The sequence below is a fragment of the Primulina eburnea genome, chromosome 1 (genome assembly GCF_022965805.1).
Source record: "Primulina eburnea isolate SZY01 chromosome 1, ASM2296580v1, whole genome shotgun sequence".
Lineage (NCBI taxonomy): Eukaryota > Viridiplantae > Streptophyta > Magnoliopsida > Lamiales > Gesneriaceae > Primulina > Primulina eburnea.
In genome coordinates this window covers 27,113,114-27,132,832 of record NC_133101.1, presented here as the reverse complement: position 1 = coordinate 27,132,832, position 19,719 = coordinate 27,113,114, and the positions used below count along the sequence as shown (strand labels likewise).

General features: G+C 38.5%; 2 protein-coding genes across 2 annotated transcripts; both read left to right on the top strand.

The window, feature by feature from the left end:
* Positions 1 to 11,542: 11,542 nt before the first annotated feature.
* LOC140806365 (uncharacterized) lies at positions 11,543 to 13,342 on the top strand. The gene is made up of 3 exons (XM_073162981.1): positions 11,543 to 12,901; positions 12,950 to 13,188; positions 13,285 to 13,342. Exons 1-3 carry the CDS (start codon positions 11,543 to 11,545, stop codon positions 13,340 to 13,342), a joined length of 1,656 nt encoding a protein of 551 aa, XP_073019082.1.
* Positions 13,343 to 18,207: 4,865 nt separating this feature from the next.
* Positions 18,208 to 18,840, top strand: LOC140806355 (uncharacterized). The gene has a single exon (XM_073162969.1). It carries the CDS (start codon positions 18,208 to 18,210, stop codon positions 18,838 to 18,840), a length of 633 nt encoding a protein of 210 aa, XP_073019070.1.
* Positions 18,841 to 19,719: the final 879 nt, after the last annotated feature.

Here is a 19,719-nt window from a genome sequence, read left to right as displayed (position 1 = left end):
CAGGTGATGACCATCATCATGGGAGAAAAGAAAGCCAACTGGAGGCATATTATTTTCAATATTCTGAAGAATATTCTTCAATCAACCAAACACTCAAGAGGCTTTGCCATCCCAATCAGTTATCTTTTGAGACTAAAGGGATTGGTAGCTGACAATGCTGGACCATCATCAAGTTCAAAGTCTTCACTGCTAAAAACATCTTGCCACTAAAAACCAAACAGGAGATTGGATCGCAATCACCTGCTCCAAAATCAGCTAAGAAGGCCAAAACTTTGGCCCAACTGAAAACTGCAAAACGAAAACTGATTCTCAATGAATCAGATTCGGAGAAAACTCATTCTCCTAAGCTTGTCAAGAGACCGAGGACGCAGAGAACTAAACCAATAACAGCGGTGGAAGTCATTCCAACAGAGAAAATTACTCAATAAGCTGCCCAATAGCCTATTCAGGCTATCCCTTTGCAGGTAGTCCCACCTGATGATTCAGTTACTAAAGAAAAGGCACCCGCTGAGTTAAGAGCTCCTTTGACTCTTGTAAATCGACCTACCATTTTGCATCGGGCCAGATCTAAAGATGTTATATTGAGGGAACCAGTGGAAACCACTCACTCTGGTTTGGATATTCCTCACATTCTCACAACTGAAAAAGGAAAGGGCAAGCTAGTTGAAGAACCAAGGCCATCTAATACCATCTAAAATCACATTGACCTGGTTTGTGAACAGGTCAACGCATTTGTCACTTCGAAATTAAAATCTTTTGATAATTTGAAAAAGTTTTAGGACTGAGATTTTTGCCAAAGAGTTGAAGAACAAATCCCAACTGAAAAGTTTAATAAACTTGAAGCAATTGTGCTGAAAATAGTCAAAGCTGCTACTATTGGCCAGGCATTGGAAAGGAAAAAATATTTCTTTGATCAATCAAATTCGAGCCAAAAAGCTGACTAGAATGGTTGCAAAGCTGAAATCCAACTACAATCCCACAGGTCCAATTGCATATAATGATAGAGCTGTGTTCACCCAACTGGACATAGATCTCAGTGGTCTACAAGGTGAAATCAGATTTTGGGAACAGGATCAGGAATTGGTTCTTTCTGACAAATCCTCCAATTCAAATGCAAAAAAAGATTCATCCTCCTCCCAACAGAACGAGCCATCTCCACAACTGGCTGCTGAAGAGCCAGTTCAGGATATGCCTCAATCTTCTCAGGTTTAACATCAGCTGTATTCTGAAACTGAACTATCTTTTGCAAACATTGATGAAATCATTCAGGCCGTAGCTCTGGAAGCTCAGCTAGAAGAAATACATTCGATATCAGTTGCTCCTTCAACTGAACAACCAGAACAAGAAGTTCAGATACCATCTGAAAAACTAGTTGAACCACTTGCTGCTGAAGAGCCAGTCCCAGAGTTAATGCAAGAACAACAAGAAGCACCAGTTCAGCCAGAAATCTCTGCTGAACAAGTCACTCAAACTGATGAACTAGAAAAATCTCCAGGTCAAGCAGTTGCTGAAAATGTGGTGAGTCGATTGTTGATTCAAACAAAGGAGCCATAACCAAGTTAAGTAAACTCTCAACAAGAGGCACCAGTGGAAACTGACCAAGCGTTATCTGTTGATCAAAATCCACTTTCACCATCTCAAATTCACGAAGATATTGCTGCAACAGACATTCCAGCTCAAACTATTGCTGAAACAATGGAAACTGACCAAGCATTAGTTCTTGTTGATCAAACCTCGAAGGAATCAGGAACTTCTCATCTAACACCTCCTCCCTTATCAGAAATGGATCTTGTTCTTGAAGAAATCAAGAAAATGCAACACAATATGCAGCAGATGAACACTGAAATCAAGAAAATTCAATCCACACAGTTATCTCATACTGTCAAATTGGATTCTTCAACTAAATTTGATTCAGCAAAACTGAAAGCTATTCAAGCAAACGTGGAGTCTCTTACTCGAACTGTGCGTGAGTTGAAGAATAACAAAGTTCTAGCTCAAAGTCTCTACACAACTCAGGACGTCATCACTCAAAGAGTTGAGCGATTAGAATCTTATGTTTCAAATAAACTGGAATTGCTGCAGACTTTTTTTCCAATCTACTGTCTCAATTATCTCCTCAGATGTCAAAATTCTTTCCATTGACGTTCGAAGATTATCTGAGAAGATGGATCTGTTTGACAAAAAGGGGAAGAAATCAAAGAAATGCTAGAACAGCAGAAGAAATCCTCTTTTCTGTAACAGCCTTTTCTGTACTCAGTACATGATTCATTTGATCAATCTCTACAAAAAGTTCAGTTAGTTTATGATTCAATTGATCAATCTCTTATTTTATCTACATATATGATTCAGATGATCAATCTCTTATCTATAAAGAGTTCAGTTATTATTATTTGCTAAGTTTTGTCAAACACCATAAAGGGGAAAATGTTGAAAACCAGATTCTGGATTCTAGAGTTTGACAAACTGATCAACCAATTGATATGCGCAAGTACATTCAACAACTGGACTTAATAACTGAAATCAGGTGACTGATCAGTTGGAAACTGATCAGTTGATATATTCAGCCGTATGCTAAGCACCCTTCAACTGAACATGTCTCGGGAAAGACCAATCAACCAACAAGAGACATAGAATATTGCAACACCGCACTTCAATCAATACAGCTTAGAACAACACATTTCGGCGAAAGCAGTTAAGACGCCGCATCACAATAAATGAAACATGAAGCAAAAAATGTCCAAAGAATAATCAAGTAGAAATCAACGGATACAAAGATTCAAATTCATCTCAAGTTACCGTTGGAGAAAAGAAGCTTATAGATATGAGAGAAAAATAGCTGAAGGAGTGAGTTAACACTATTCAAAAGCTTGTTGTCACTCTGTCAAAATCTTAGCTCACTTTTACTTGGTATATTCGTAGCAGTTAAGGCTACAATTTGAGCTCACTAGCAAGTTGTAATAATCGTTGAAATTCGATAGTGCTAAGATCAGTTACGCACTGAGAACATTCTGTTAAACTAAGATTTTCAGTTTTTAGCAGTGTTAAGTCCAAACTGAAGTGGGTCATTACAATTCTTGTATTTGATCAAAGTCTTTTAGTGGATATCCTATCCTCGAGATAGAAGGGGTGACGTAGGAGTAATTAAATTCTCCGAACATCCAGAAACAACCCTTTCCTACTTTATTTCAGTTTCGTATTCTATCTTTCAGTCAGTTGTTTTCCGCAACTACTTTAGTTTAACTGATTGTCATTGACCAACAAGATTCCGAGAATCAGTTTGTCACTAAACTGAACTAATAATTAGAAAATACCAGTTTTAACTGTGAGTGTTTATTCAACCCCCTTTCTAAACACTCTTGATACGTTAATCGATCCTATCAGGTATATATACTTAAAAGATAATAATATATAACATAATATAAATATTATTATTTAATATATTGGAACCATTTTATTAAGTGGATTTCAATAATGTTCATTAATGTTAACATTATTAAAATACCAAGAGTGGATCCTTTAATCTCAACTACTTAAATTAAAATTTGAACAATTAAAAATTAGCAATTAAAGATTCAAACAATTAAACGAAAAAATAACAAAAAGACATTGTAGTGGACTTGTGATTACCTTAGCTTCCTTGTGGATACGATATTCGAATTCACTAAATTATACTACTTGTGGACAACCTGCTCTTGGGAATGCAACAATCAAAGTCGCATAATTGAGCTATGATCCTTGGATACCTTTATAAATTATATCATTGGATTTTATTTTGGGATTTGTGAGCATGATGCTATGTTTGACATTATGTGGCCCTTAAAATATGGTCATTCGTGGCCCCGATGATTGATGATTGATTGATTGAGATTTGGGATTTGATGACGCTTTGCCGATGCTATCATACGATCATCCCCTATACTTGATTGAGGCCAGTGTGCCAGCTCGAGCGTGATTTGATAGCGATTCAATTGGTTCTAATACATGCTCAGTTGATGGGCATTTGACCTGATATCTCCACGACATGCCTGCATTTCATATCATATATCATTGTGTTAAAGTTATGTATATATTATTGTTGTTCCATACGGAGCTTGTGCCCACCCCCAAGGGGGGCTATTGTTGTCTTTGTGTGTAGACAATGGCAGGTACTCCAGGTTATCAGGAGACCGGAGATGGTACTTCTGGAGGGAATAACATTTGAGTGGAGGTTGAGTGGTCTATCCCAGTGTATATATGTATCTATATACGAGGCATTTCCCGAGGATATGAGTCATTGTATGTAGTTGATTTTGATTATGTGTGAGCATATTTTATGATGTGATATGTTTAGACGAGACTTTATTATATACTATTTTGAGTATTATAATTATAATTATAATTGACAAATTATGTGCTCATTGTAAAGAAATTTTTTACTCGTTTCCCGTTGTCATTAACTAACTCTAATCAAATTTCATTGTAACAAAGATTAGGAGTTAAGGGCCTCACAATCCAGCTGATTCAAGCTTGAGAATGATACTTTGAACATCTTCGTCCTTAACAGAGAGGTCTGAGTCGAAGTCAATAGCCATTGCATTAAGGATGTATGCAAGAATTTGGCTTGTCGTTGCTGAATGTTTGGATATCTGCGAAGAAGAAAAGCTTGGTGTGTTTTATATGCTCTAAAGGTTGAAATGCTCGTGAAGAAATTGAATAGAAACGGCACAATTACTTATATTGGTGACTATTCAAATTTTTGGACACGTGTCAGTCCAAGATTGACTGGAATAAAATGTGTGTATGTGGTGTGTAATTGTGAATAAGAGTCGATATGACTACGTGGGGCCACATTACAAATTTATATTCAATGAATGACCCATATAAATGCGTTATTTAACGGTCACATCATTTATTGTGGAATTTCACGATAATCAGTCAACCTATATGATAAATTCTGTTAAGTCAATAACTGAGTGAACAGTTGAGAACTGAATTAGTTCAGTTGAAGACAAATTGAAAATTGTCTTATCAGTTAACTAATTTAAAAGTGACATTACCACTAAATAAATGCATATAAGTAAAAAGAGTAAGATAATCTCATCCTCGATGAATTAATTGCATTTGACTCTCTTCATCTTCTTTTGTTTCTTCAGTTAGAGTCTGTTTATAAATAAGATCAAACTTATTAGATACAAAATATTTTAGCAGATAATATTGATCAAGCGCAGATGAAAAAAATAAGCAGTTCCAAAAATTCCAAACCTGCAGTAAGGCTTTCATTCGTGGAAACTTGGAAGAAATATATCGAAGACTTTGTCTTTGATGAAGTAATGTCAACCTGGACGAATATTCCTGATGTGCAATTTATTTAGAGAGATAAATTAGTTGCCACTGATAAACAAAAGGCAACTAAAGTCAAGTATAAGCGGCTTCTCTCTGTCATTCATACTTCAGACCTTGTAACTGATTAAGGTCTCTACTACCTGATGCTCGGCAAGGAGTATATGATTCTGAAGAAAACTGTTTTCACAAAATATTTTAGGAAAATTTCCAAGAGGATGTCCCTATGGTTATCTGATTGGATAAATGCAGTATAAATAGAGCTAAACCGTGTAATAGCAGCGATGAATTATCAATAAAGTTTTTATTTCAATTCATTTTTATTTATTAATTTCACTTCTATATTCTCTGCAACCTAATTGATACTAACTGAACAAAAATTAGTAACAACTGAATAACCACTGACGGACAACACTAGCTGACATAAAATAATACAACTAACATTAAGAAAAATCAATTAAACCAAAAATATTACTAAATTAAGAAAACTTAGTCTCGGGTAATGGCTTGGTGAAGATGGCAGCAGCTTGTTGTTCAGTTGACATGTACTCCAGCCTAATTGCCTTCTTTAGAGCATGGTCTCTGATGGAGTGATGTCTGACATCAATGTGTTTGGTCCTGGAGTGAAGAATTGAATTATATGTGATCGCAATTGTGCTTGTATTGTCACGGAAGATTGGTGATTCTTCTACTAACGTTTTGACAACCTGGCTAATAAATTCACAAACTTTATTAAACGAAAGATTTTAATTAAGCACTAATGGGCCTAATTAACCTTTTTAATAGGCCAAGGCTTGATTAGAGTTTTAACTAACTATTTAATATTAAAAAACCCTACCGCATGCATTCTAACCCCACGCCTACTCTCCTAGCACACACAAACTCTTTCTTCCAAGCTTAAATACGCACACACAAGGAATTGAAGGGGTAAAATCATCGAGTTTTGCATAGTTTTTCAAGCCAAGGATCTCCTCGTCGGCGTTCTTCAATCGTCACATTATTTTGTGTGTAAAACACGCAAAGACATGCCACATTCTTCCTTTAATCATCTATCACAACATAGTATTTATTTGATCATGTTTTGAAAGAAAACAAGGCATACAACATATTATTTTCACAACTGTGCACATACATGTTCTAAACTCTTTATTTTTCATTCAATAACATGTTTATTATGTTGTTAAAGTAGCTGCCATGGTTAGGATATGATCAAGGATGTCTTTAGATGAGTTTATGGTCCTAGAACACACGTGAGTCATGCTGCAAACAAGAAACGGTCAAGCTGGAACCACCCATCGGTTGTTCGATCAAGGGCTCGGCTTTGAGTTCTTTTGAAGCATGGCTGGGCACGGCTGGGACCAAGGATTTCTTAGGTCATGTGAGGGGTCATGCAAGGAGTCCTAGTCATGATAGGACTCGATCACCATGGCCGAGAAAGAGACCTAGCAAGCTAGGACTCCAACCCAAGAGGGGTAGCGCATGTGTGCGCTTGTGTGCAGCAGCCGAGTAAAGGTTAGGAAGCTCGGCCAGGGGGCTTTGTGCTGGGCTAGGGTGACTCACTAGGGTCCTAATATGTTGCACAAGGGGCTGGTTCAGGGTCTGGATCGGTTGGCTAGGTCCTAAGCGTTGATCGAAGAATCCATGCCACAAGGGAGTTCTCGGCCTTGAGCTTGCAGCGGGTGTGTGGCTTGTGGTTGGGGCTAGGGTCAGGTTATTTTGGTGCTTAGGGTCCAATAAGGTACAGGAGAGGGGTGGCTCGAGGTTGGCTCATGATGGTTTGAGCGTGGCTCGATAAAAATTGGAGATGGCTCGAGGTTTAGGCTAGGTGCTCGGTTAGGGTTTTCATTGAGAAAATTAATTCGAAACATGGCTCACGGGGGTCGAGTCATGGTTTACGAGGTCTAAAATAATATAAAAAGTCTAAGTTTTTAATTTTGAAATTTCATATTAAAGTTTGAATTAATTTGGGATTAAAACACATTAAAAATGAATAATTAAGGATTAATTGAAAAGCCTAGTATTTTGCTAAATAAAATTATGAGAAATTTAATTTAAGCTTAAATAATTATTTGGGACATGTTAGAGTCAATGAAATTAAGAAAAAGTCAAATTCGAGGATTTTGACGTCTAGAGATAAAACATTAATTTTGCACCTAGAAAACAGTAAACGTCATGACAGTGCTCTAAATGTTGTATTATATGTTAAAATTTTTATTTTAAATTTTTATGGATTTTTATGAATTAAATATGGACATTTAAAAGATAAGTTTCATGCATTGCATATCATATATCATTGTGTAGATACATGTTGTATATATTATTGTTGTTCCATACGGAGCTTGGACCCACCCACAAGGGGGGGGGCTATCATTATCTTTGTGTGTAGACAATGGCAGGTACTCCAGGTTATCAAGAGACCGGAGATGGTACTTCTGGAGGGAATAACATCTGAGTTGAGGTTGAGTGGACTATCCCAGTGTATATATGTATCTATATACAGGGAATTTCCTGAGGATATGAGTCATTGTATGTAGTTGATTTTGATTATGTGTGAGCATATTTTATGATGTGATATGTTTAGACTAGAATTTATTATATACTATTTTGAGTATTATAATTATAATTGACAAATTATGTGCTCATTGTAAAGACTTTTTTACTCATTTTCCGTTGTCACTAATTAACTCTAATGAAATTGCATTGTAATGACGATTAAAAGTTAAGGGCCCCACAATTCAGCTGCTTCAAGCTTGAGAAAGATACTTCGAACATCTTCGTCTTTAACAGAGAAGTCCGAGTTGAAGTCAATAGCCATTGCATTAAGGATGTATTCAGAAATTTGGCTTGTCGTTGTTGAAATTTTGGATATCTGCGAACAAGAAAAGCTTGGTGTGTTTGATATGCTCTGAAGGTTGAAATGCTCGTAATGAAATTGAATTGAAGCGGCACAATTACTTATGTTGGTGACTGTTCAAATTTTTGGACACGTGTCAGTCCAAGATTGATTGGAATAAAACGTGTGTACGTGGTGTGTAATTTTGAATAAGGGTCGATAGGACTTTGTGGGGCCACGTTATAGATTTTTATTCAATGAATGACACAATTAAATGCGTTATTTTAACGGTCACATCACTTATTGTGGAATTTCATCGATAATCAGTCAACCTATATGATAAGTTCAGTTAAGTCAATAACTTAGTGATCGGTTGAGAACTGAATAAGTTCACTTGAAGACCAATTGACAATTGTCTTATTAGTTAACTAATTTAAAATCGACATTACCACTAAATAAATGCATATAAGTAAAAAGAGTAAGATAATCTCATCCTCGATGAATTAAATGCATCCGTTTGACTGATGTCTCTTCATCTTCTTCTATTTCTTCAGTTAGAGTCTGTCTATAAATAAGATCAAACTTATCAGATACAAAATATTTTAGCAGTTAATATTAATCAAGCGCACATGGAAAAAGTAAGCAGTTCCAAAAATCCCAAACCTGCAGTAAGGCTTTAATTCATGGAAACTTGGAAGAAATATATCGAAGACTTTGTCTTTGATGAAGTAATGTCAACCTGAACGAATATTCCGGATGTGCAATTTATTTTGAGAGATAAATTAGTTGCCACTGATAAACAAAAGGCAACTAAAGTCAAGTATAAGCGGCTTCTCTCTGTCATTCATACTTCAGACCTTGTAACTGATGAAGGTCTCTACTACCTGATGCTCGGCAAGGAGTATATGATTCTGAAGAAAATTGTTTTCACAAAATATTTTAGGAAAATTTCCGAGGGGATTTCCCTAAGGTTATCTGATTGGCTAAATGCAGTATAAATAGAGCTAAGCCGTGTAATAGCAGCGAGGAATTATCAATAAAGTTTCTATTTCAATTCATTGTTATCTATTAATTTCACTTTTATATTCTCTACAACTTATATACTAACTGAACAAAAATTAGTAACAACTGAATAACCACTGACGGACAACACTAGCTGACATAAAATAATGCAACTAAGATTAAGACAAATCAATTAAACCAAGAATATTAATAAAGTAAGAAAACTTAGTATCGGATAATGGCTTGGTGAAGATGTCAGCAGCTTGTTGTTCAGTTGATATGTACTCCAGCCTGATTGCCTTCTTTAGAGCATGGTCTCTAATGAAGTGATGTCTGACATCAATGTGTTTGGTCCTGGAGTGAAGAATTAGATTAAATGTGATCGCAAACGTGCTTGTATTGTCACGGAAGATTGGTGATTCTTCTACAACAACTTCATAATCTTTCGGTTGTTGTTGAGTCCAGAGCAGTTGAGCGCAGCAACTTCTAGAAGCTAGATATTCTGCTTCAGTTGTGGAAGTTGCTATGCATGTTTGCTTCTTGCTGAACCATCAAATCAGTCTGTCTCTTTGAAACTAACATGATCCACTGGTGCTTTCACGATCAAGGCTACATATTGCATAATCTGCATCTGAATAGCCTACTAAATTGAAAGATGGGTCCTTATCATACCATAAGCCCACATTTTGTGTGCCTTTTAAGATATTTAAATATGCGTTTGGCAGCTGAAAAGTGCAAGAGCTTAGGAACTACCTGAAATCTAGTGATAAGTGCATTTTATGCACTTATATTATTCCTATACTTCATATAGATTGTTAGTCTTTTTGGGCGGAATTACGCGCTTTTGTTTTTTTTGGTGTAATTGCAGGAATCTAGGTGAGGATACACCACGTGCGTGAAAACGAGCTAAAACGGCGCCTAGGAGAAGAAGTGTGAGAAATGCTCGAGGTGGAATGCAGTAACCCCGCGCATATGCGCGACTTATTCCCGCGCACATGCGCGCAACTGGCAGAAAGATCGGCGCACATGCGCCCCCAAAGCCGCGCACATGCGCGACCCATACAGTGAGTCTCGCGCATATGCACGAGCAAGGCCCCAAGAAGCGCCGCTCATGGCGCACATATGCGCGCGTAAGAAGAAGGCACGCACAGGAGACCCGCGCATATGCGCGAGTCTGTGTCGCGCATATGCGCGCGGCGCAACCTTTCGGAATTAAATAGGTTTTCGCGTGGATTTTTAAGTGTTCCGTATTTTTTACACACAGCCGTCATACCACTCGAGAAAAGGAGATTAAAAATCAGAGCACGGGACGCGAAGAACGGAGATAGAAGACGTTGAATCCGGACACGAAGACGCACTTTCATCTCTCGCCAACACGTTCTTAATTTGGTTTCTTACTTTTACGTTTTTAATGATTACAAACAGGTATTGTATTGATTTAAATTCGAGTATGAACTAATTTTATATTCTAGAGATTGATGTAGTCTTGGTTGAACCTATGTTAGTGGCATTTTGAATTTTCATGAATTAATTCGTCGTGTTTATTTGTGATTTCTCGTGATTAATGCTTTTGGATTACTGGCCATAATTCGACTGATCTAATAATTGAGATCTAACACTCGAGAGATGTGATCGAAATTAGGACAGGAGAAATCACATCGTTAGATATTTATAACGTGCAAAAGACGTATAACTCTGACGAATCCATAAGAGGACCTTGGTTGCATTTATTATGTGTTGCTTGAGTTTGAATAGACATATTAAAATCGGTAATAGGTAATACAGTTCTATTTATCACTCGACAGAGGGAATAGAAAACAAATTGCGAGTTATTGGTTAGTAAATACGATGCAATTTAATAACATGTTAGTTAATTTTGATTTAGCATAGGGGAAGCCAGACGAAATCATATCTCTAGATTTATTTCCTCAGTGAATTTTCTATTGCGTGCTAGAATTACAGGAATTGTTATTTCATTTGAATTGATTATAAACCAACAATTTGATTTGTCTAAATAAAGTCGAGCTATGTTAATTATGGTAATTAATATAAAATTTTAAATAATTACTCTTCGTGGGATCGATATCTGTACTCAGACCAGTACTAAAACTTGACATCGTATACTTGCGGTAGTGAAAATAACCAACAAGTTTTTGGCGCCGTTGCCGGGGAGTAAACTATTTAATTGCATATTGATATCATTACTAATTAGTCTTTACTTTAATTTAGACTTTATTTTATTTTGTTTTATTTACTTTGTTAATCTATAATCTTTTTGTTTTGCAGTGCATGCGAAGATTTCAAAATCCCGACTTGCTAATTTTTGATCCGGAAATCTAAAGAACTGCCAGGAGATTAAGGAAAGCAAGGAGAGACAAAATTAAAGCAATGGCTGAAACCAGAGATCATCAGAATGAACTCCCGAGAGAGGAGCCAATCCGGGAACATTTCCGCCCAGTCATCAACGCTCACTACTCTGGAATAGCTCGTGGAACTATTGCTGCTAATAATTTCGAGCTAAAGCCTGCACTCATCAACATGGTTCAACAGAACCAATTTGGAGTAGCAGCCACCGCAGATCCCCATCTTGACCTCAGAACTTTTCTGGAGATCACAGATACGGTAAAAATTAACGGTGTTTCTGACGAAATTATTCGATTGCCCCTGTTTCCGTTTTCTCTTAGGGATCACGCAAGGAGTTGGCTCCAATCTCTACCGCTAGGAAGTATTACTACTTGGGCAGATTTAGTTACGAAATTCCTGTCAGAGTATTTTCCTCCTGCCAAGTTTGCTCAGTTGAAAATAGAGATCACCAATTTCAGGCAAAGAGAGCTCGAAGTGTTATATGAGGCTTGGGAGCGATACAAAGAATTACTCAGGAAATGTCCGAATCATGGATATGCAGATTGGGTACAAATCGAGTTATTTTACAATGGTTTAGATGGGCCAACCAGAGGAAATGTGGATGCAGCCTCCGGAGGTACTATTTTTTCTAAAACACCTGATGAGGCCTATGAATTGCTTGAACAGATGACCATTAATAGTTATCAGTGGCCGAGTGAGAGATCTAGATCAAGGAAACCTGCTGGAGTGTATGCTGTAGACCCGATCACATCACTTACTGCACAGGTTTCGGCATTGACTGCACAGATAGAAGCGATGAACAAGCCAGGCCAATCTACGTCTGATGTAGCATTGGTGACTGGTGAGGAAGAGCCAGTTGTGGAGGAAGCTCAGTACATCAACAACCGTGGCTTTGGAGGTTATCGAGGTAATCCTCCCCCTAATACTTATCATCCAGGTTTGAGAAATCACGAGAATTTCTCTTATCCGAACAACAAGAACGTGTTGAATCCTCCACCGGGGTTTAGTAAACAGAAAGGGGAAGGAAAGCCATCTTTTGAAGATCTAGTTGGGACGTTTGTGACTGAGTCTGGGAAAAGAATGGTGAGAATTGAGTCTCGTCTTGATAACATGGAGACACACATTGGTAATATGGGTGCCACGATGAAATCCTTGGAAACACAGATTGGGCAACTAGCCAATGCTTTAAAATATCAGAATCGAGGACAGTTTCTCAGCAATACCGAGGTGAATCCTAGGGAACAGTACAAAGCTGTCACACTGAGGAGTGGCAAGGAAATTTGGGTTCCAGAGCCTACTGAAGAAAGTGTAGAGATTACAGTTGAGGAAGATAAGGGAAAGAGTGCAAGTGTTAGAGAAGAGAAAGTAGAGGAACCTGAGAAAGTACTTAAACAGCAGCCTTTACCGAAGCTAAATCTGCCATATCCATAGAGGTTCAAGAAGAAAGGGTTAGATGATCAGTTTGCGAAGTTCCTGGAAATTTTCAAGAAAATACACATCAACATCCCATTTGCCGATGCATTGGAGCAAATGCCCAATTATGCTAAGTTCATCAAGGATGTGATGTCCAAGAAGAGGAAACTTCAAGAATTTGAGACCGTAAAGCTGACCGAAGAGTGCAGTGCCATACTCCAGAGGAAACTACCACAGAAACTCAAAGACCCAGGGAGGTTTACTATTCCTTGTGTTATTGGTTGTTCTAGAGTAAATATAGCTTTATGTGATTTGGGTGCTAGTATAAATTTAATGCCTTTTTCTATTTACAGGACTTTGGAGTTTGGCGAGGTGAAACCTAGCACTATTACTTTGCAGTTAGCGGACTAGATCACTTACCTATCCACGAGGGATAGTAGAGGATGTGCTGGTAAAGGTAGACAAATTCATATTTCCTGGTGATTTTGTCATATTAGATATGGAAGAAGACCAGGAGACTCCGCTTATCTTTGGAAGACCATTCCTAGCTACCGGGAAAGCATTGATTGATGTGAACAAGGGCGAGCTCACACTGAGAGTAGGTGGAGAAGAAGTCGTGTTCAACATCTACAACACCATCAAAGGACCAATTGAGGTAAGTACTTGTAATAGCATTGATATAATTGATTCATGTGTATCTCATGTTGGTGCAGGTAGGATGACAAAAGACTCTTTGGAGAGATGCTTGTTGGAGTCAGTTTCTACAGTGGATGAAGAGGACTGGGATGTGCGAGAGGAGTTACTTGCTCTCAATACGCTACCTAAAGAAAAGAATAATGCCCAACTTGAAGAGTTACTTGAGGATGCAAGTAAAGAGGTACCAAAAGCATCCCATGTATTGAAGGATTTACCGAGTCACCTGTGCTATGCATTCCTAGACGAGGGTTCATCACAGCCGGTAATTATATCTTCTGCTCTTACTAGTGATGAGAAAGATAGGTTGTTGAGGGTGTTGAGAGAATTTAAATCTGCGTTGGGATGGACAATTGCGGATATAAAGGGGATTAGCCCTACTGTTTTTATGCATAAAATATTGATGCAGGAGTCCTATACCCGTTAAGTTGATCATCAGAGGAGGCTTAATCCAGCCATGAAAGAGGTTGTGAGGGCTGAGGTATTAAAATTGTTAAATGCTGGTGTTATTTATGTTATATCTGACAGTTCTTGGGTCTTCACTAGTACAAGTAGTGCCTAAGAAAGGGGGAATAACTGTAGTGAGAAATGAGAATAACGAATTAATTTCAACTCGTCCAGTGACTGGGTGGCGAGTGTGTATAGACTACAGGAAATTGAATGATGCAACTAGGAAAGATCACTTCCCTCTTCCCTTTATTGATCAGATGCTTGATAGAGTAGGTGGTTATCATTATTATTGCTTTCTAGATGGTTATTCCGGTTACAATCAGATTGTCATAGCACCGGAGGATCAAGAGAAGACTACCTTCTCTTGTCCCTACGGTACATTTGCTTTCAGGAGAATGCCATTTGGTCTTTGCAATGCACCTGCTACTTTTCAGAGGTATATGATGGCCATATTTTCTGACATGGTTGAGGAAATAATGGAAGTTTTTATGGATGATATATCTGTGTTTGGTTCATCTTTTGATCATTGTTTGTAGAATCTAATGCTTGTTTTGCAGAGATGTCAGGCAAAGAATCTAGTGCTGAATTGGGAAAAATGTCACTTCATGGTCTCAGAAGGTATTGCTTAGGCATAAAATTTCGGCTAGAGGGATAGAAGTAGACAGAGCCAAAGTTATGGCAATCGAAAAGCTCCCACCGCCGAAAAATGTGAAAGGAATCAGAAGCTTCTTGGGACATGCTGGGTTCTATCATCGTTATATTAAAGATTTTTCTAAAATTACTAGACCTTTATGTAATTTGTTAGAAAAGGATTCAACATTTATTTTTGACGATGATTGTTTGCAGGCGTTTAACAGGATCAAGGCAGCACTGATTTCTGCGCCCATCATGATAGTGCCTGATTGGAAGGAGTCCTTTGAGCTCATGTGCGATGATAGCGACTATGCTGTGGGAGCAGCATTGGGACAAAGGCGAGACAAGATGTTTAAAGCCATCTACTATGCAAGTCGTACACTCGATGCAGCCCAACAGAATTACACAACTACTGAGAAAGAGATGCTAGCAGTGGTGTTTGCATTCGACAAATTCAGAACATATCTCATTGGCACAAAGGTAACGGTTTTCACGGACCATGCAGCTCTTCGTTACTTATTTGCCAAAAAGGATGCAAAGCCCATGTTGATACGATGGATACTCCTACTTTAAGAATTTGACTTTGAAGTCAAAGACAAGAAAGGTTGAGAGAACCAGGTGGCTGATCACTTGTCACGCCTAGAGTTGGAAGAAAGAACTGAAGGTGGAGTGATTAATGAGTCGTTCCCAGACGAACGACTCTTCAAGGTAAATGTTACACATCCTTGGTTCGCAGATAAAGCTAATTTTCTTGCTGCAGGAGAATTACCACTAGATTAACTTACCATCAAAAGAAGAAATTTCTTCATGATGCCAAGTTTTATCTGTGGGACGATCCCTTCTTGTTCAAGAGATGCGCTGATTAGATCATCAGACCATGTGTAGCAGAGGAAGAAGCTGGTACGATTCTAGAGCAGTGTCATTCCTCACCCTACGGTGGACAATTTGGAGCATCTAGAACAGCAGCTAAGGTATTACAGTCAGGTTTCTATTGGAGGACAAAATAGTGAAAATGTTGTGGCAAGGCAAGTGGAAGTGAGACAAAAGGAAGGAGACGCGTGTTGAAAAATAAATTGGTTTGTTTTCTCTCACTTTTGACTCCCTACCTTCATTTGAATCCATTAGCCATAGCCTAACGTTATAAGCTTAAAAGACCTATTAACCGAGTCACACGTACCCAATATACTAGTGGAGAAAAGTTGTCAAAGTTAAGCCTATGGACACTTGAAAAATGCCGTTGATAGACACAGAATTTGATTGTGTACACGTGCACATCTCATGATTTTGGATTTTATTTGCTTAATTATTGTCTTCATATCACCACTTTGTTTAGCCAAATGTTATCCTATAAGTCCTGTTGATTTGTGAAGGTAAATGTGTGTCTCAATGATTTTGCTAATTGCATGTGTGTCGAGGAGTCCAAAATTTTATGAGATGAACAGCTATGAACTCATCTTGGCATTTGGAGTGGGTAAACGAGAATAGCAGAACACACACGCACGTGAACTGTGAGTAATTTGGCATGTTTTCGATTCAATATCATGGAAACTGTAATCTCTGAGGCTAGTGGTTATCCTTTTATTCCACAATTCTTGTTTGTTTAGTTATTTATTTTTTTTAGGATGTTTTTAGTCGAGTCTAGTTAATGTTTTATTTATTTTTATTTTGCTCGGGACTAGCAAAAGTTTAAGTTTGGGGGGATTCCATGCCAAATTTCTTAAGCAGTTCGTGTAATGACCCGAATTCTTATTTGAATGAAGTATTAACTAAGAGATAATTAATGAGTTGTTAATTAAGTATTATTAAGGAATTGATAATCCGGGATTAAACTGTTGGTATCCACCGAATTTTAAATGGATAATTCAATCTACTTCAGATTACATTATCTCGAGAAATTCAACTAGACAAATGAGATTCTGACACGTGGCTGATAAGATTGGTTCGGATTTTCTGAAATAGTCCGGATGCAGCCTATAAATAGAAGCCGAATTCTTTTGTTTCCTTCACCGCATTCTTCAGAGAGAGTTCTAGTTACACCTTAGGTTTTCTAGCCAGTTTCTAGGGCACTTTGGTGTCAGGAAGTTTTGGAGCTAGTATCGACTTGAGGAGGGGCCGGTGAACTGATATCGAGACATCATCAGCGGGCTGACGAAGGACGCAGGTATAATCCTAAATCCTTAGATAGTGATTTAAGGATCATTAGGGAGAACTTGTAGCATGTGATTTGAGGATCATTAGGGAGAACTTGTAGCATGTGATTTAAGGATCATTAGGGAGAACTTGTAGCATGTTTGATCTGGTTTGTTAGTGATTTCATTATGTTGGTATTGTCTAGGTTCAGAGCTTTCTGTCAGATTATTTTAGTGAGGTACGTGATGTACTGACTGAGATATCCAAGCGTAGTATACACACTTATATGCTGCATATTTATCTATTGTGTGATACATGTTTTAGCGCTTTAACATATTATGCATGACATATCATGTTGATCCTGATATCTTTTGAGATATACCTTGTTTGTTGGGGCCGCTCAGCCCTATACTGTATTATGGACGATGGGGCATCGAGAGCTACAGTGTTCGACGGGACCCGCGAGCTCTGATGACCTGTACATTGCAGGTCCACGTCTTGATGATGAGTGTGGGAGCCAAAACATGCCTAGGGCAGATCAGAGACTACACACTCAGGCGCCTCTAGACTGAGCATGAGATTCTTGACTTGATCTTTATATTTGAGCATATTGCATTTTGCATGCATCATATCAGTTTGTATACTCGTACATTTTTGTATTGGGCGATTGTCGCTCACGTCCTTGTTTTCATCTTGGTCACCCCATTCCACGGGGCAGGTCTTAGGTTGGACGGTTCGGATGACCAGGACAGTGGCTAGAGCAGCTGGGTTTTCGGTGGTGATCCAGTGGAGGTTTTCTGTGGTTTATCATTTTCTCGTTCAGAATTATGTTTTCGTTATGGTTGTATTAATGTTTAAGACTGCTGTTATTGTTTTGTTTTCTTTTGTGTTGTAATATGATTAAGTATTTGGTCTCCGCTGTTTAATTGTTGTTATTAAGTTTAATGTTGCATGTTTATTAGTCTGTTTAGTAGTCGCTCGGGTAAGGGCACTACATTTGGTGGTATCAGAGCATGCAAAGATTTTTGGGACATTAGTAATTCTGTTTTGAGGATTTAGAGGTTGATTTTAGTTTTCTTTCAGATGTCAGGACATGGAAGCAGTCACGAAAGTGTGGGACATGGCCGTTATGGCGATGATGAGGCTGGCCGAGAACATTGTCGTAGAGATCGTGATGGAAGGCGTCACCGAGATCATGATGAAAGGAGACGTAGGAACCGTGTCAACGTTATGGATTTCATGAAGATTGGACCTCCACCGTTGACCGGAGATGAGAATGCTGATGTTGCTGAATCTTTGTCGATATCAGGGAGCAATGTTTTCGAGTGTTGCAATATGACGAGGATGAGAAGATGTAGGTAGCTGATTTCATGATTCAAGGAAAAGCTCGGAAATGGTGGAAATTTGTTTCTGTCATTCTAGTTCAGCAGCAGGGGCGGATTCGTTGGGAACATTTCCGTCAGGCCTTCATCAATCATCACTTTCCGCCAGCTCTTTGTCAGGCGAAGGAGATGGAACTATTGACCATTAAGCAAGGAGATTCGAACATTGAGGATTACCAAAAGCATTTTACGGATCTGTTATCGTATGCTCCTCACATCAGTGAGAATTATGCAGCAAAATATTCTCACTTTTTGAATGGTTTGAACCAGGAGATTTTTGATCGGGTTTCTCTCTGTGATGATCCTACTTCGTACAAAGGATTAATGAATCGTTGTCGTCAAGCCGAGATCAGTATTGCTAGGAGGAAGGCTATGCAAGCTAGCAAAATTTCTAGTTCATTGGGACCAATGAGTCAGTCTTTCAAGAAGTCTGTATCTTCTTCTTCTTCCAGTTCAGGAGGGGTTCACAGCTTTGGTAGCAAAAAGCTACAATGTGGCCACTGCGGAGGCAATCACCCGATGGAGAATTTTCGAAGAGCAACAGTTGCATGTTTCAGTTGTGGTGGTTTTGGTCACATGAAGAGGGATTGCCCTAATTTGGAGAATCAGAGTGGAGGCTGAGGTTCTATGACAGGGTCTTATAGTGGAAAACATTCTGAGTCCACTGTGCAACAGAAAGGTTTTCCTGCTCAAGGTTCTCGTCGAGGAGGAATATCGCAAGGATCTCAGCAACGCCCACGAGTTCAAGGGCAAGTGTTTGCCCTAAACCAAGGGGCAAGTGTTTGCCCTAAACCAAGAACAAGCTGAGGAGCAAAACGAGAGAGTCATTGCAGGTAATTTTCTTTTATGTGGTATTCTTGCATATGTATTAATTGACATTGGGACATCGCATTCATTCATAGCATCGATGTTTGTTAAGAAGCATAAAGTACCCTACGTGTCATTAGATGTTTTCATGTCGGTGTCTACACCGATGGGACAAGAGGTTTTAGCTAAGTGACTTGTGGTAGACTGTCTGTTAGATTTGAGGGAAAATAATTGTTTGCCAATTTGATGATATTGGCTATGGAAGATTTCAATTGTATTATGGGAATCGACCTATTGTCTAAGTATAGAGCGACTGTAGATTTTTATCAACGTCTCGTTCAGTTTCGTCCAGAAGGAGACGAGAATTGGTTCTTCTTTGGTGAGGGAGCTCGACCTCTAATGCCAGTAGTGTCTTCTGTAAAGGCAAAACGGGCTTTAGCCAAAGGAGGAGAAGGATATCTCATCTATGATATTGACGTATCGAAGGATGTAATCGACGTGAAGAACATTCCACTTGTCGATGAATTTCCCGATGTTTTCCTGATGAAATTGCTGGATTTCCTCCAGAGAGGGAAGTGGAAGCGGAGATAGAGTTGGTACCAGGAACCGCACCTATCTCCAGAGCACCTTATAGATTGGCACGAACATATATGAAAGAGTTGAAACAACATTTAAAATATCTTCTTGACAAAG

Coding starts and splice junctions, on each gene's coding strand:
- LOC140806365 (XM_073162981.1), top strand. CDS start 11,543: ATGGCTGAAACCAGAGATCATCAGAATGAACTCCCGAGAGAGGAGCCA. Junction 12,902..12,949: donor AAGTAGAGGAACCTGAGAAA/GTACTTAAACAG, acceptor CCATATCCATAG/AGGTTCAAGAAGAAAGGGTT. Junction 13,189..13,284: donor AAACTCAAAGACCCAGGGAG/GTTTACTATTCC, acceptor TTCTATTTACAG/GACTTTGGAGTTTGGCGAGG.
- LOC140806355 (XM_073162969.1), top strand. CDS start 18,208: ATGATTCAAGGAAAAGCTCGGAAATGGTGGAAATTTGTTTCTGTCATT.